The 18,159-nt window shown below is 42.9% G+C and overlaps 1 protein-coding gene across 5 annotated transcripts in view; it reads left to right on the top strand.

The window, feature by feature from the left end:
• Positions 1-18,159, top strand: part of LOC120988694 (septin-2A) — a 112,869-nt gene that overhangs the window by 18,055 nt on the left and 76,655 nt on the right. For all 5 annotated transcript variants that reach the window (XM_040416339.1, XM_040416340.1, XM_040416341.1 and 2 more), the window contains 5 exons: positions 4,017-4,063; positions 4,252-4,351; positions 5,371-5,457; positions 11,796-11,919; positions 17,463-17,597. In XM_040416339.1, the coding sequence (XP_040272273.1) occupies positions 4,037-4,063; positions 4,252-4,351; positions 5,371-5,457; positions 11,796-11,919; positions 17,463-17,597 (473 nt within the window). In that variant the 5' untranslated portion in view covers positions 4,017-4,036. The remainder of the gene's footprint in view (positions 1-4,016; positions 4,064-4,251; positions 4,352-5,370; positions 5,458-11,795; positions 11,920-17,462; positions 17,598-18,159) is intronic.

Genomic DNA, 18,159 nt, shown 5'->3' with positions numbered 1-18,159 from the left:
CTGTGTGCCAAGGGCTGGAGTAGCTTTCTGGTGTAATGTACTCCAGTTTTCGGGTGTATGTGTTGCCGTTTCAAACCGCGGACCTGTTAATTTCAGTGGGGCCTCAAAAAACATAGTTCCATTCCGTGGCCCCGCAAGAAAGTTAGAGCAAGTCCTATTCTTGCACCGTGTGCAGGCATCCTAAGGGTACAGTCACGTGTGCGGTTTGTATAATTTCGGCTCGCAGATATCCATGTGCTTGGCACAGTAAAAATCCCATACAGATATGTGGAACTACTTTGATACAAATGCATGCAACAAATCTGCTGTATGTGAATATATCTTTACCGATCCCGCTGTTTTAGTGGGCTCAAGCAACGTTCTGGGGCCTCTCATGCCTGTTGTGCATGGAAGAAGATTTAGTGCATTACATGGACTGTAAAGCCATCTGTGTTGTAGCCCATATGCCACCGTGTGGTGCCTGAGCGCCACTCCTTTAGGCACTGTGTTCTCCGCCCAGGTCTGTAAAACATCAGGCAGTGGAGCATGCCTAAATCCATGAGAGATGACCTTCACACGCAGGTACAGTGGAGGCCATACAGTTCTCTTGTGCCTCATTCTGGGACTTGATTATAATTTGACCCTCACTTTACAAAGAACCATTTCTAGATGGTGGGGCCATTCAGTAGACTAACGGTGGCTTTATGTGGCCCAGTGTGGGGCGGTAATGAGCCTTGATCAATGATAAAATAAGTCAGTCGGTGCTTGTTTAAAGAACCTTAACATTAGCCGATGAAAACTGCATTGGGGGCGAACAATCGTTACTGTTCATCCGCCATGTAGTATACATCATGTTGTAGCACATCCTGTTTACACAGGGAGATGTGCTGCAGACAATAGGGCATTTTTACAGTTGCATAAAGGGTCAGCCGATAAGAGCTGATTAATGCCCTGTTTACACTGGTCAGTGATCAGGAACAATCGTCTGCCTGATCACTGGTCCATGTAGTACAAAACATATTGTTCAAGGCAATGTGACCTCTGATTCCTGTGATTGGCCGCAGTGATTATGGGACTAGGCCTCTTCCTGGTCCTGTGGGGACTGAAAGCAGACGGGAGTGGAGCAGCGGTGGAATCGCGGACAGGGGAGTGGTGTTTTTCATGTTAAAGGACACGGGTTAAGAACCCCAGGGCCAGACAACCCCTTTAAAATAAGCAAAAATAGATTCATATACTCATGTCTAAGTGAACTTGCCCACTGTCAGCCATATCCCGTGTAATTTACAGTGAATTGGGTTCTTGGTGTCTGAGAAACATCACCGAAGCGGGATTTTATTATAATTCAACGCTGAACTAGTATATCTTCACATTTCTTGGGGGGGAACGTATTGAGGCTCTAGAGCTCATTAGAGATTTATATGTCCAGACCTTAAGGCTAAATGCACACGATCAGGATTGCGTGCGGAAAATCCGCACCGTAGGTCATGTATATTGTATTCTGTTAGAATTAGAAGTTCTAATGCACACAATGCTGATTTTATTTTTTTCAGTGCGGAATTTAAAATCCGCGGCATGTCAATTTATTTTATTTTTCCTGACCGGATTTTCTCCATTCACTTCAATGGGGAGAGTAAAATCCGCACTAAATCCTCACCAATTGATGCAGATTCACCGCATAGATTTCCCATCGAATGCCTGCGGATTTCAGTGCGGGTTGTCCGCACATAAATCCTGAACGTGTCCTTTTACCCTAAAAGGAATAAATTATAAAAATGTCATGTTTATTTGGAAATGATGAAAAGTTTTACTGCTGTAGAGGTCGTGCCTACTTAATGGTTGTTTTTAAGATCCAGTTCACTATCATGTTACACGTTTTTTCACTGTTTTGGTCTAATAGTGGGAACAAAAAGTCATATGCGATACAAGATAGTGATTCAGTACAGGGTCAGACAGAGGCCAACAGGCAAACAGTAGGTCAGACGGACGTAGATGGGGCTAAGGTCAGAGCATGTACTGTATATATAGTAGTAGTCCATCTATTCTAGTAGCATAGGGCAGAAGACAAGACATGGAAGGACGGAATAAACAGCTGGACCTGGAGCAGGAGGTCAGATTGAAGAGATCCAGGCAATGAACTGGATTAAAAGCATTCTTACGAGGCCCATGAGATTATATGCTAAATGAGGTTCTTTCACGTTACTTTTCAGGTTCTTTTCTGCATATGGCTGTCTAGCTTTCCTTGAAGAGTTCCTACCCTTTTAATGATAATATTGTGACTTGAAGAACATCTTATCTTGAATTTATCACCATGAAAATTCAGTGTAAGCTACATGCAGCATTTTATAGAGCAGAAGGAGTTGAGCAGACTGATATATAGTTTTATGGGAAAATATTCAGTAAAACTTGTATTTTATACATTTATATCTCTGCCCATTCTGGGTTTTGAACCTTTCCTGTATTGCTGCGTATACAGAGAAAACTGTCAATCACTGGATTGCCTCCTTCAAAGCTCAGAATGAGCAGAGATATAAATTAATAAAATATAACTTGGGGTACTTTCACACTAGCGTTATTCTTTTCTGGCACTGAGTTCTGTCATAGGGGCTCAATACCGGAAAAGAACTGATCAGTTTTATCCCTATGCATTCTGAATGGAGAGAAATCCGTTCAGGATGTCTTCAGTTCAATCACTGAACGGCGTTTTGGACGGAGGAAATACTGCAGCATGCTGCCGTATTATCTCCGTCCAAAATTCCGGATCAGTTGCCGCAATGCCATATCCGGCATTAATTTACATTGAAATGTATTAGTGCCGTAAAAAATAGTGGAATGCCGGATCCGTCCTTCCTGTCTGCGCATGCGCATACCGTTAAAAATGTGAAAAAGATATATAATGGTTCCGTTTCTCCGGATGAAATCCGGAGAGATGGATCTGTTCTTGCAATGCATTTGTAAGACGGATCCGCATCCGGATCCATCTACAAATGCTGTCTGTTTGCATGCAGATTGCCAGATCTGACGGAACTGCTTGCCGGATCACTCTGCGTAAGTATGAAAGTAGCCTTAGGCTAGTTTCACATCTGCGACTCTTCTCTCTAGCAGGCTGTTCTGGCGTAGAACAGCCTACCAAAATTCTTCGGATACTGCCGCCTGCCTGCCGGACCCTATTTACTATAATGGGCAGAATTCTGCACGCGACAGGTTTCATCCTGCTGATTCCCAGTATTCTATGCCAGAACCGCCTGCTGCAGAGGACATACTAGTCTTATAATGAATCTTCTCGTATAAAACAGCTTGGACTCCATGATCAATGTGAAGATCCTGTGGAGAAAAGATAGTTTCAGCAGTACTTACTCGTCCGTCATGCCGCCATCTCCACTGCGCTCAGACTGGCTGCCGTCTCTACATTTCAGGTCCCGACCGGATATGTTCCTATAAGGCCCCATTCACACGTTCGCAATTTCATTCCACATTTTGCGGAACGGAATTGCGGACCCTTTCATTTCTATGGGGCAGCACAATGGGCTGCCCGGATACGGAATTGCGGACACGCACTTCCGGGTCCGCAATTACATTCCCGAAAAAAAAATAGAACATGTCCTATTCTTGTCCGCAATTGCGTATAAGAATAGGCTTATTCTATTAGTGCCGGCGATGTGCGGTCCGCAAAATGCGGAGCGCACATTGCCGCTGTCCGTATTTTGCAGATCCGCAAAACATGCTACGGACATGTGAATGGAGCCTAACTCTCTGTACAGTTGCATATATGCAGTTTAGGAAGACTCGGGAACACACCCGATTGGGACCTGAATGCAAGAGTGCGCAGCGTTGGTGGCAGCGTCGATGGCGAAATGGATTGGTCAGTACTGAGAAAACAATCTTTCTTCCATAGGTGAGAAGACTCCAGGATTTTCTTTAAAAAAATATGGAGAACCCTTTTAATGTTTTTCTGTCACTTTCTTAGACCTCCTACACTGTATATAGTAAAATGTCTTGCTCATACTCTGAAAACCTACATTGTGTTAATGTCTTTCTAGGTCCTTCAAAGTAACACAGTATGTCTCAGACTGGAGAGAAGGTCAAGGTAAGTGCTATATTATTAGACCAAGTTCTTCTCATTGCCAGTGTCTTCTTAAGACTAGTGGCTTGTATGTTCTCGTTTATCTTCTACCTACAGTTGAGCAAACTGTATAGGGAAGTGCTATATTGGTGGCAAGTGTGCACATACAGACCATCCACCTAACTGATGTTGTTATTGTATGTTTTTCCTAGTTTTCAGACTCTGCTGGCTATGTGGGATTTGCTAATTTGCCCAATCAGGTTCATAGGAAATCTGTAAAGAAAGGATTTGAATTCACGCTTATGGTGGTTGGTAAGTTGTGTGACCTTTTTCTTCATTACATTGTGAGTTTCTTCCCATGAGGAGGAGACGGATTTATGACTCCAGTAGCATAATGGTGTGTTTACACTGGCTGAGGAGCAGCTGATTATTGGGAATGAAGCCTTCCTTCCCGACAGTTGGCTGCTGGTTCAGTGGGGGTGAAGCGCTCACTTACATGCAGCGATCACCTCCACTGTATGAGAACAAGCAATGGCTATTGCGATTGCTCGTCCCCATACAGCCGCATTGTTTCTGGGCAGCAGATTGATAATTTGTGTCTGCACAAACGATAGTTTCGCCCGATGAACCAGCGTTTTGCTTTTTCATTGTGCGATCAGCTGCACCTTTACATGGGCAGATTGTCGGGAACGAGTGTCGCTGAAAAGTTCGTCCCTGACTATTGGGATATGTAAAACCTCCACCAGGCACCTCTGGTCGGAGGCTTATCTTCCCCCAGAACAAAAGAATAGGGCATGTTAAAATCCCTGAATGCCAAAAATGCCAAGCCTCGTCTCCCCCGACATCTGCCTTCAGGGGAGCTTTGGGATCCCCCATATACATTGGATGATCTACTGATCTCATCAAAATAAACTGGTTCTACTGACGTAGACCTATTCTATGGTCAACTTAAAGTGGGCATTGGAAGTAGGTCTAAGTTGGCCTAGCAGCCAAGATAAGCTTTACCCAGTGGCAACCATACTCTTAAATGGGGATTCTTATCTTGTAAAGTAATGCTATGCCACCACTTCATGACCAGTGGGGGTCCAGCTTCTGAGAATTAAGATGCTGCTGTGGAGTGCAAATCCGTGAAGCAGACGCGGTGCTACACCGGCACTGCAGCCCCTTTATTCTCAGGATTGATGGAGTCCCTTCAGTCATAAAGTGATAGCTTACCCTAGTGGTATTTCACTTTACAAGATGGGAATACCCCTTTAAGCATTTAGATTTCATGTTGTAGGATATATACTGTATTTGATAGCACCTGTTTCTAAAGATGCTTTTACTTGCAGGAGAGTCAGGACTGGGGAAATCTACCTTGATCAACAGTTTGTTCCTTACTGACCTGTATCCTGAACGGTACATACCTGGAGCTGCAGGTACTTGCTGACACTTGTCTGACTCATGACCCTTTCCTTCTCTGACCTGGCATCATTTACACATTCAGAGTTGTGTCATTTGCTAGTTTTACCCCTTTCTTTCTGTTCCAATGTTGTCCACACATAAAGAATGAACAGTGATACTCTCCGTACAGCGCTGCAGAGTATGTTTATGCTATATAAGCAACCGGATGTAAATCTATAAAGATTTTGCCCTAACGTTGCCTGTTTTAGTCGTGTAAAAACTTTATCATGTTTCTTCTGGTCAGTTGCAGAATATTGTTCACTACCTTTCCATATTTATGTTGGCATATGTTCTGACCAGCCCCAGATATATCACAGGGGCTCCGGCTGGATGATAAACCTGGTGCACGGATGGACTATTTTTCTGACTCTGTACAGACTATTGTTTGGCTTAGTTTCATATTTTTTACACCAGAATTGTGGCGCAATTATGGTGCATCTTAGACCTGCCCCTTCTGTAAGGCGCCTTCATCTTAAGCTCTGCCCCTTGTTGAGCATGTTGTAAAAAAGTGTAGAAATCCTAGATTGCCCAGATTTCAGCAATTTGCACCAGTTATTTACACAGATTTTTGCCACAGCCACATTAGTAAATCTGGGCCTATGTTGGATGAAATTCAGTTTGATACTGCAAGGTACCTAATTGCCGTTCTGGACTCTGCAGGCCCAAATGTGTTTCCTTAGAAGAGAGAATATTTGTAGCGTACTTTTTGGTCGAGGCATGCTGCTCGAGACCAATGAATGGCTGCAGCAGTCACGTGACAACGGGACGTCACTAGTCCACTGGAGACCAAAAACACGAGCCAAAATAATTTTGTGTTGCCACATCTCAAGAGTCATAATTATTTTTTTTTTTTACTTCAATGTACCTGTATATGAGGGCTTATTTTTGTGGGATAAGTTATAGTTTTATTGATACAATTTGGGGCTACAAGTATTTGGCTAATTTAGGCTACTTTCACATCTGCGATTGGATGGGATCTCAAAACCACAGCAACATGCTTCTGTTGTAATAATACAACCAGCTGCATCTGTTTAGAACGCATCCGGTTGTATTATATTAAAAATAAATAAAACCATTGTAAGTCAAGGGGGGTCAGATCCGTTTTTTCTTGTCTGAAAAAAAAACGGCTCTGGCACCATTGACTTACATGGTTTTTGGTGCCGGATCTGGCTTGTTCAATTTCCCATGCCGCACACAAAAATGCTGCTTGCAGCGATTTTGTGTTCAGCATGGGAATGCAGCAAACCGGAATGGTATGCATTCTGCTGTACTTTTTTCCGGTTTGTTCAGCTTTGTCCCTATTGACAACGAATGGGGACAATACTGAAGCGTTGTGCTGCGGTTTTGAGAGCCTGTGCCGGATCTCAGAATCGGACATCACAACGCAGATATAAGTAGCCTTAAAAAAAAAAAAAAGAAAAAAAAGTTACTATGCTATTTTTTTATTTTTTTTCCAAGCCATATTTCTATCTTTATATTTATGGGTTATTAGGCTTTTTTGTTTTTAGAGAAAGTGGTTTGTTCTAATTTTATTTTTATTTTTTCTTGTGAGACTTTATTAAATATCAGTTGACTGACAGCAGATGTGGGGGCCTTTGTCAGTCCTTCGGTTGCTGTGGTAACGCATCAGCACCCTGCTATCATTTCCCTGAGTCAGACACCTTACATGCTGCAGTTGCTATTGATCTTTGCATCTAGTTGGTTAAACAACCAGGATTAGAGTTATCTCTGATCTTGGCAGTTGTTGCAAGAGCAGGGCTGGGTAATAAAGCCCTGCCTCCACAACAATTTTATAAGTGCATCATGATGGATATATCTGTCTAGATGTGGAAACAAGTGTCGCCATGAAGGGATTAACAGAAGGGGCACAATGGTCCATTTGGAAAACCTAACCACAAAGCCTGTCAATATGTGACCTCAAAGAAAAGCATGACATTTAAATGGGTTGTGCACGTTTGCCCACCTCAACCCCTGCTTCCCAACTCCTGGGCGCTCCAGCCTACGATTGGGTTCTGAGATGAAAACTTCTGGTTTGATGCTGCTGCAGCCAGTTACTGGCCGCGGAGCGCAGAGGTGACCTTGAATCATGTCAAGTGATCACATGACACAAAGGGAGCAGGCGATTGGCTGCAGCAGCTTCAAACCGAGAGTTTATATCTAGGGACCCAAGCAGAGTAGTGGAGGCTGGAGAATGCAGGAGCCAGCGTCAGGAAACAAGTAAGTATCCTTTCCTTTGCACGTCGACCCAGGAAGGTAGGTTCCCCCCTAAACGTTCACAGCCACTTTAATGCATCCTATTCTTTTTATCGTAGTCTTTGGCTATGTCTTTTAGAAGCAGCTCTTGTACACATTTCAGGATCTATATAGTTGACTTTAGATGCTGTTGTTCAACCTAGAAATATATGAATAAATGGACAAGCTAATGTTATCAGTGGAGGGCATGTCTCGACACCGTCCAAGTCTGTGCGTGGACAAGGGGGTGACAAAAGTTTCATATGTGGAATGAAGGAGTGGTGCAGTGTGGAATTGTGTTATGGAACCGCGCTGCTGGAAACTATGTATTCCGGTCACAGGTGGATGGTACAAGGGTGTCAGCCCCTCTCCTCGACAACCAAAGGATACGGTCCTCCCAGACCTCCTCCTCTACAAGATTTAAGGAGATAGGCAAGATAGTGAAGCACCCTTGAGAATATTATTCTAAAAGGTTTTATTCTACTTACAACAGGTCAGTAGACAAAAGGCATAAAAATACAAAGTGATCGTCACGTTCCTGCCCGACCCGGGTTTCGCTACCTCGCTTCTTCAAGGGCGATGACTGAGCATGCTCACAATCGAGCCCTATAAATAGCCCAGCTGTCTCATTATTCAAGCGGGTGTGGTTCCGATCCGTATAGTATGTTTTCAAAATAACAGTTTTACAGCATATAACATAAAATTACATTCATTAGTTTTTTTAGTGCAATCACCTTTAAAATATAGACATAAAAATACACACGGGAGCAGATTGTTCCTCCCTATTGCCAGTTCATATAAAAGCCCTTTCGGGTTACCGCCAATATCCATACTCAATATATAAATTCAGCCTCTTTATAGGAATCTATCCCCCACATAGTCTTCTCGTGTCCTAAACATATTCCAACTCAATCTATTATAGTAGTCCTATCATCCTATACATTCCATCCACTCCTAGAATGTTATACCGATATTCTCCACCTACTCCCAGAGCGTCATTCAGCTGATCTCCGCCCCCTCCTGGAGCGTCACTCCACAAGACGCCGTCCCATCCTGGGGCGTCACTCAGGTGGTCTTCGCCCACTCCTGGAGCGTCACTCAGAAGGACGCCACCCACTTCGGTAGCGTCATTCAGGTATTCTCGACCCTGCCTCCACCTCTGACATTCCTATCACGAGGCGTCATGGTCCAATGGAGCAGCCAGGAAACCTGACGTCACCCAAAGGTCCTTAGGAGGCCAGGTAGAGAACAGCCGAACGGCGTCACCGGTAAGATCGTTTTACAATAAGCATGGTTTTAGGTCAAATTCGATGTTGAGCCCTCTGGGTTGTAGGGTTCCTAGCTGGTAAATCCACTCCACCTCTTTTCTATTGATTTGTGCCAGCGAGTCCCCTCCACGCCAGTGTGGCTTAACAATTTCAACTCCAGCAAATTTTAACCCTTGCGGATTTTTTCCATGCAATAATTTAAAGTGTGCTGATACACTATGGGTCATTAAACCTTTTTTGATGTTCCGTAGGTGTTCTTGTATCCTAACCTTCAGCTTCCTAATTGTCCGTCCCACGTACTGGAGCCCACAAGGGCATTCCAGTACGTAGATTATGCCCTCATTTTCGCACGATATTAGGCTGATAAGTGCGCTCTTGGTTTCTAGGTTCATAACCATGATTGCGCTGCGGTATATACTCATTGGCTTGTTGGTTATAATTATTCTTAAAAGCCTTTTGTTTCCCAACTCCATTTTCTGGTTTCCTAAAACCTCCAGTGTAGTTTCCTGGATTAGGATTACTATCACTGTATTCACCCACAGGTGCCGAATTTAACATAGTTTCCTCTACATTATTTTGTTTATTTTTCCATTTATATACCATATTCATTTTATAATCATTGCAGATTTTGGCATATTTCTTTTGTTTCTTACTCCTTATTTCTTTTTCAGATTTTAAAACTGATTCTTGACATTGTTTGCTACATTTTTCATATAACTCCTTATTTGCCCGTAACTGTACAGAATTGAGTGAATATAGAACACAATGTGGTGTGTTAAAAAATAGATTTATGGAGAGAGGATATGATGAGGCTAATCTAGATGTATGTATACAGAACGTAGAGATGGAAACAAGGGGAAGAAAGGAACATACAAAAGGAATAGTGGAAAAGGAAAATAGGGACTACAGATTTTCATTTGTGACCAAATTCTGCTCCATGTCAGATAACATCAAGAAAATGGTGAAAAAGAACTGGGGAGTTTTAAAAAATGATCCAACAATAGGAAAAATAATGCCCTCTTTTATTTTTAAAAAAGCGACTAACATTAGAGAGAAACTCGTACGTAGTGCCATACCCCCAGTTAATGTAAAGGTGAAAAAAGAAGGAAAATTTACCTGGTGTGGATTTTGTGCATGTTGTAGAAATCGGAACTCCAAAGATCGTCAAATAAATATTAAACATATAGTGTCTAAAATGAATGGGGTCGAATTTCGTGTAAAGAACAACTGTTCGTGCGAAAATGAGGGCATAATCTACGTACTGGAATGACCTTGTGGGCTCCAGTACGTGGGACGGACAATTAGGAAGCTGAAGGTTAGGATACAAGAACACCTACGGAACATCAAAAAAGGTTTAATGACCCATAGTGTATCAGCACACTTTAAATTATTGCATGGAAAAAATCCGCAAGGGTTAAAATTTGCTGGAGTTGAAATTGTTAAGCCACACTGGCGTGGAGGGGACTCGCTGGCACAAATCAATAGAAAAGAGGTGGAGTGGATTTACCAGCTAGGAACCCTACAACCCAGAGGGCTCAACATCGAATTTGACCTAAAACCATGCTTATTGTAAAACGATCTTACCGGTGACGCCGTTCGGCTGTTCTCTACCTGGCCTCCTAAGGACCTTTGGGTGACGTCAGGTTTCCTGGCTGCTCCATTGGACCATGACGCCCCGTGATAGGAATGTCAGAGGTGGAGACGGGGTCGAGAATACCTGAATGACGCTACCGAAGTGGGTGGCGTCCTTCTGAGTGACGCTCCAGGAGTGGGCGGAGACCACCTGAGTGACGCCCCAGGATGGGACGGCGTCTTGTGGAGTGACGCTCCAGGAGGGGGCGGAGATCAGCTGAATGACGCTCTGGGAGTAGGTGGAGAATATCTGTATAACATTCTAGGAGTGGATGGAATGTATAGGATGATAGGACTACTATAATAGATTGAGTTGGAATATGTTTAGGACACCAGAAGACTATGTGGGGGATAGATTCCTATAAAGAGGCTGAATTTATATATTGAGTATGGATATTGGCGGTAACCCGAAAGGGCTTTTATATGAACTGGCAATAGGGAGGAACAATCTGCTCCCGTGTGTATTTTTATGTCTATATTTTAAAGGTGATTGCACTAAAAAAACTAATGAATGTAATTTTATGTTATATGCTGTAAAACTGTTATTTTGAAAACATACTATACGGATCGGAACCACACCCGCTTGAATAATGAGACAGCTGGGCTATTTATAGGGCTCGATTGTGAGCATGCTCAGTCATCGCCCTTGAAGAAGCGAGGTAGCGAAACCCGGGTCGGGCAGGAACGTGACGATCACTTTGTATTTTTATGCCTTTTGTCTACTGACCTGTTGTAAGTAGAATAAAACCTTTTAGAATAATATTCTCAAGGGTGCTTCACTATCTTGCCTATCTCCTTAAATCTTGTAGAGGAGGAGGTCTGGGAGGACCGTATCCTTTGGTTGTCGAGGAGAGGGGCTGACACCCTTGTACCATCCACCTGTGACCGGAATACATAGTTTCCAGCAGCGCGGTTCCAAAACCTATTTACTTGACTTTGCCAGTGTGAAACCTACCACACTAACCCGGGACCAGCAGCAGCGCAAGTAACTGTCCGTGTTGGGACACAGGACTGACTTTCTGTTTTATCTGTATTTTACCTGGAATTGTGTTATGATGGGAAGACAAGCATTTCCTAAAACAGACATGTCAGGGGTGTTACCAGGGTCAACTTTAATGTAAAGCACTATATTTAGTTGCATGTATTCCAGAATATAATTTGACTCCCTATTTATTTTCTAGAGAAAATTGAACGAACGGTTCAAATTGAAGCATCAACCGTGGAGATTGAAGAACGCGGAGTAAAACTTCGCCTAACCGTTGTAGATACTCCAGGCTATGGGGATGCCATCAACAGCCAAGATTGGTAGGTTGAGAAGAACATTTCTGGGAAGAGTGAACAGTTCTTTTCTCTTAGGCGAATGCACACGGCCGTGTCCTGCGGCCGAGAGCGGTCCGTGGTACTCATGGCCGGGATTCCTGCTGACAGCAGGAGCACACGGCGTCATTGGTTGCTATGACGCCGTGTCCTTCATGCCGCCGCTGCTGTACAGTGATACACTCGTATGATCTATACCAGTGTATCACTGTACAGCAGCGGCGGCATGAAGCGCACAGCGTCATAGCAACCAATGACGCCGTGCGCTCCTGCTGTCAGCAGGAATCCCGGCCGGGTTACCACGGACCGCTCTCGGCCGCAGAACATGGCCGTGTGCATTCGGCCTTAGGGTGGGTTCACATCACGTTTTATGCCTCAGTTTGACATATATGTTGCAAAAAACAAAAAAGGTTACAAAAATGCAATACACCACGTTCTTGTGACCTGCACAGTCTGGTAAAAAAAAAATAAAAAAATTATTTTTAATTATTTTTTTTTACAATAGAACTCTATGTTGAACGGCTCCCATTGTATGGCATCAGTCTCTTAGGCATCCGTTTAATGCAGTGGTGCACAACCTGCGGCCCTTGATACCATTCTGTGCGGCCCCCAACCTTCTGGTCACAGACATGTATGTCTGTCTTGTGGCTGCTCACATGTATTTGTCATGTATTCTCCCATTAGATGGGAATTGTAACTAGACACTAGTGGTATATACTGTATGTACGATCTGCCATAAATACAGTATTTCAGTTGTTAATACCCCTGTAAATTTTATTTTCAGCCCTTAAAGAGGACCTTTCACCGATTATTACACTATGAACTAACTATACAGACATGTAGAGCGGTGCCCAGGTATCTCACTGCACTTACTATTATCCCCGGGCGCCGCTCCGTTCTCCTGCTATGCCCTTCGGTATCTCCGCTCACTAAGTTATAGTAGGCGAGATTCCAGTCACTAAGTTATGGTAGGCGCAGTCTGCCCTTGTTCTGCTTTAGTGCTGGCCAATTGCAGCGCAGAGCTCACAGCCTGGGAGGTTATTTTCTCCCCGGCTGTGAGCTCTGCAATGCGATTGGCCAGCGCTACAGAAGAACAAGGGCAGACTCCGCCTACCATAACTTAGGGAACGGAGATACCGGGGGTCATAGCGGGAGAACGGAGCGGCGCCCGGGGATAATAGTAAGTGCAGTGAGATCCCCGGGTGCCGCTCTACATGTCTGTATAGTTAGTTCATAGTGTAATAATCGGTGAAAGGTCCTCTTTAACGTTGCTTCAGTCTGACAATGTGGCCCCCACCCAGAAAATGTTGTGCACCCCTGGATTAAAGTATAAGTTTTTTTTATATACGTTAAGCGGATGGGAAAAACATGATGTGAACCCAGCCATAAATGTTATGCTTAAAGTGTAACTGTTTTGGTTTATTTTCAATCTAGTGTAGGGGCAGGGACATGAAACATTTTTTGATAGTTTTGTACTAGAAAACATGGTGTAAAGAGTTTTCCTATCAAAGTCCTAACTGAGCTTTGCTAAGAAGAATCAGTCTTCGACGTTCTGCCGATCGCTGCATGACCTTGTGGGGATAGTCCTGCCCACCTGCCAGTGATATATAGCTTACTCCCTATGCACAGTAGTTTTTTTTTACAAGTACGTAAATCACAGACGTGATCTTTAGTGTTTATTCGTACATTCTTGTTGTTTTACCTGACAGTGGGTCAGTGAAGAAACAATGGAGTATTCACTACTTTGGTCCATATTGCTTACCAAACACACCCATTGAAGTCTGTGGAGCCTTGAAAACCACTGATTGAACATGGATAGCATCTGTGTTCTGTCAGTAGTTTATACGGACCACTGGTAGGGGATTCTCTAGAAATGCCTTTTTCAGAGTAGCAGTGCACTTGGAATATGGACGGACCCTTTACAGACACCTTCACGGATGAAACGCTGCCAAATTATATATATATTTTTTTTTATGGGCGTAAAATGGACACGGATGTGTGAATAAGACCTAAGGGCCAACGGATCAGTCACAGTGGAAAAGCATGGAAACATGTCTACACGGTCCGAGTATTTGCTTTTGCAAAGCGGACACAGATACGTGAATGAGGCCTTACGGGGAGAAAGCTATCAGTCATCATTGATGTAGTCAGCACCTATAAAATCTTCAGTCTTTATTTCCTGTTTTGATATTTTAGCTTATTTCTTGGTACATTTTCACTTCAGTATTAAGAAAAAAATCTATTGCTACCTGGAAGTCATTGACAAGCTGACAAATCAGTGTTTTACCTTTCTGCATAGAATGAGACTGTTTGATTTTATTTTATTTATTTTTTCCCCTACATTTTCCACTGGAAATGGAAGAAACTAAAAAGTTAAAAATGCAAAAAAGTTAATTAATATATATTACAAAGATGATAAATATGACATTTGCCCACTCTATAACCTATGCTCAAAGGTGGGACCTGTACCTGAAGATGATGAGATGTGTGTTTGTAAAAGAATACTCCGTGGCATCTCTGGGGCCTTGCAGTTTGGTGGTCGTGAATTTCCTGTTGGTTCACCTTTCCCTCAATATGGCACTGGAAAAAAGCATGAGGCTGTGTGTGTCTCCATTGGTGTAAGGGTTAAATGTGATAGCTGTGGCTCGCAGTGGGTAGCTAGAGAGCGATGTGCAGGAGTCCCCCGTTTCCTTCCGTTGCCGTCTTGCCCCTGCGAGAGCTCCCAGCCAGATTATTGTGTTTTAAGCAGTTCTTCCTGTTGATTGTGTGCGAATTCTACTTGTTTATTCCATTGAAATCTTTCTGGCTGCCTTACTTGGATCCTCGTAACAATGCGCAGGTCACGGGCACCAGCTGTAATGTGAAATCTGGAGCCACTACGGTACATGGATTTCTTATCACTGGTTTTCTTCTGGAACACTTTTACACAAAGTTACATTTCATTAAATGTAATCTGATTTAAGGGCGTGGGATTTGGGCTTAGGTCTGCTGGTATTTATTGTAAAGTAGGAATACCAGTCGACCTGCAGCCAAAATGATAGATTATTTAGCCTAATTTATGGCCCTAGCGGCGACAGACGGCATAATATTAAAAGCACTTTCACTATGAGTGCGAGAAGAACTGGAGTTTGTTCTGTTTGGAGCTTGTTTTGTTTTCTTTTTATATTTCTTTTGATATGCTTTTCTGGCATAAATACATAAAAAAATACGGCTTTCAGGCTGACCTGGCGTTTTTTTTTTTTTGTTGTTTTTTTTAGCAGACCCCATATTCATCAACAGGTACGGCGTTCTCTGCCCGTGAAGAAAGAGTTTATCAGTTTAAGACCAAGCAATTTCGCCTCCTTCCTGATCAGACACATTTTTTGTCTTTTTAATACATGGAGCTTCAAAAGCCATAACCTTTTTTTTCTGTATGGTTAGGGTATTTAAATAATTTTTGCATCTTTTTCAGTGATACACAGGACTTTTACTTTGAAGCCTTTTTTATGTTACTATTTAATTACTTTAATTTTTTTATACCTGTAAAAAAAGAAAAAAAGTCTTTTTCATGTTTTTATTTTGTAAAAGCACAAAATGTAACAAAAATACTTTATGTCCCATTTCCTTTCCTGTTGTTTTGATATAGGTGGTATATAGTTTACAGCCACTGGGGCCCAGAGCTTTATTTAATTTTTTGCCTAAAGTCAAACAAGAGCTTTGGGAGGGATTATAACATCACTGCTTTCTGGGGTAGCTTTGGCTGACATATTAGCCCCAGTTACAGGAGGAATACAGCCTCCTGACATGAACTGCAGAGGTGATCTGGTAAGATCCAGCAGCTCCTGCAGTTACCTGGCCCCAGCGATTACATGATCACAGCAGGAAGTGGCATTGCTGCTTCCTGTTCTGTAGACACAGCACTCATTGTTCTGAGAAATGTATGACTACATTTAGTTAGGTGCTACCAGTTGGAGGTGTGTCCCTGCACAGTCTACTACAGTCCAACCAGTGCTGACTGTGTAGGGGCACACTTGTTTCACAAGGGAAATGGTAACACCCAGTTTATTCATACATTTCCAGTAGGAATAGCACAGGGGCATGAGAAAGGTTGCTCGAGAAATTATTTCATGGGGAATGCAAAAGGCTAATAAAACAGGCAAGTCAGGTGAGCTGATAGGTCCCATTTTATTATTCTTCCAGTCTGCCAAACACTTAAAATAATGACTAAAAAAGTACTTTCCAAGCCCCATCTGATCTGATCCAGTGTTCCTGCTCAGTCCTCCCTGGAACAGTGACATGTTGTTTTGGCTGCAGCAGTGATGTCCCTGATACCACTGCAGGCAGTCTACGGCATTAGAACACTGAGACCAGTGATTGGCTGCGGTGGTACAGTGGACGGCATCGCTGCCCCCTGGTGGAGATGACAAAATTTGTAAATGGTTAGTATTTGGCATCAGTATTAAAGCTGGAATGGCTCCAAAACACAGAAGAAGGGCAATTGTTTCCATCATGCTTTCTCGTAAGGTTCCACTCCTTGTTTTTGGCAGAATTGGGGGTAGCTTACATGCCAGAGAACTGCAGGGCGGCCACTTGGAAACAGACACCCATTTCCTTCAATGGCAAGTCCCGCTGCTGTGCACGCAGTCGTGGTTTATCGCTGCGCCAATAAAGGACATGTCCCTTCTTGCTGCGACAATAAACCGCGGCATCCCATTGAATACAGTGGAAGGCGGTTTCTGCGTGTGCTATCCGTGCCAACTTCTGCCTGTTAAAGACACTGTGTGAACGGCCCCTAAATAAGAGATTGATGTAAAGAAGCAATTATGAAAGAACAGCATTGGTGAAATGAAATTTCTAGTTCTCCTGTGATTTTACAGCCATATTGGTGCATGAAATAACAAGAAATTAGTGAAGTCATTTCTGGCCATATGAGGTCACTTCCTGCTGTGTGTTTTTTCGGTTTTATTTTTCACGAACACTGGCCATTGTATCATGCGATGGGAAGCACCTGGTCTCTGAGGGCATATCCTGTGATAACAGCTGAATGGCTTCCAAAGATGAAGGCGGCCGAACTACTACCAGTATTCAAGAAGGTCTACAAGTAACTGGACTGGAAATCGAGCCCCGGTTATTGACGTTATATTGTTTAGCACAGACTATTGGAATCCCAGCATTAGGACTGACGTACTTTCTGAGCTTCTCGTTTGCTCTATGTTTAGCTGGTGTGGTCCCTTTTCCTCCCTAGGGTCGCATAGTAATGTCACCTGTCTTAATTGCTCCAGAGCCCGGTCTCTGTGCTGACACAGTGCATGCGTATTCTGCAGGAAGCCCTGGTCATTTCGGGCGCTCTCATTTCCTAGGATTTGATGTTTGTGATCTTGGTGCAGGAGGAGGATGAGCCTCTGTTATAACAGCTGGCTCTACTCCTTCAGCTCGCAGTTTGATCGCTTACTGACCTTCACAGAAAATAATGAAAAGTTGTGAAATGTAAGAAGTTATCATGTAGTGTAGCCTTGCATCTAATGAACATATATTTTTCCTCCTCCTTTCAGTTTTAAAACCATCATTCAATACATAGATAACCAGTTTGAGCGCTACCTTCATGACGAGAGTGGTCTGAACAGACGCCATATAATTGATAACCGTGTGCACTGCTGCTTCTACTTTATTTCACCGTTTGGACACGGGTAATGTACAAGTCACCAACTTGTGATGGAGAAACTTATTTATTAGTAATAAATATGTATTGTGAGAGTAATCAACTTAGGTTACACAGATATATCTATACGTTTGTTGAATTCATTTACACTTCAATATGCTAGAAGAATGTTACCTTTATCATATATTCCACTATCTGAAAGTAAGTGAAGGGGGAGGGGGGAGTATAGTATCCAAATCCAAGGGAGTTTTAGGGAGTTTTTATGTTATAGTTTAAACTATTTAATGACAATTGTGAAATGTGTCTTGTGATCCTGGGTTCTTGAAATTCCAAGGAAGGTGGATATTGATGAGCCAGATGGTTGAGATGTGTCCAAGCCAATTGTGGGAATCTGACCTTTTAATTTTAGAGTCTTGTCAGTTTCATCTATTACCCAGTTATATAAGTGTTCTTATTGCCAATATGTATCACGTGGAATTATGTAACTTGTATTGTCCCTGTAAACATCCTGAATTATCTTGTAACTCCTATAATGAGAAGTGTATAAAATAAAGACCTTAGGGGCGGTCTAACCAGATCTCCTCAGACAT

The sequence above is a fragment of the Bufo bufo genome, chromosome 2, assembly GCF_905171765.1.
Source record: "Bufo bufo chromosome 2, aBufBuf1.1, whole genome shotgun sequence".
NCBI classification, from domain to species: Eukaryota; Metazoa; Chordata; class Amphibia; order Anura; family Bufonidae; genus Bufo; species Bufo bufo.
This window is presented reverse-complemented; position numbering and strand designations above follow the sequence as displayed.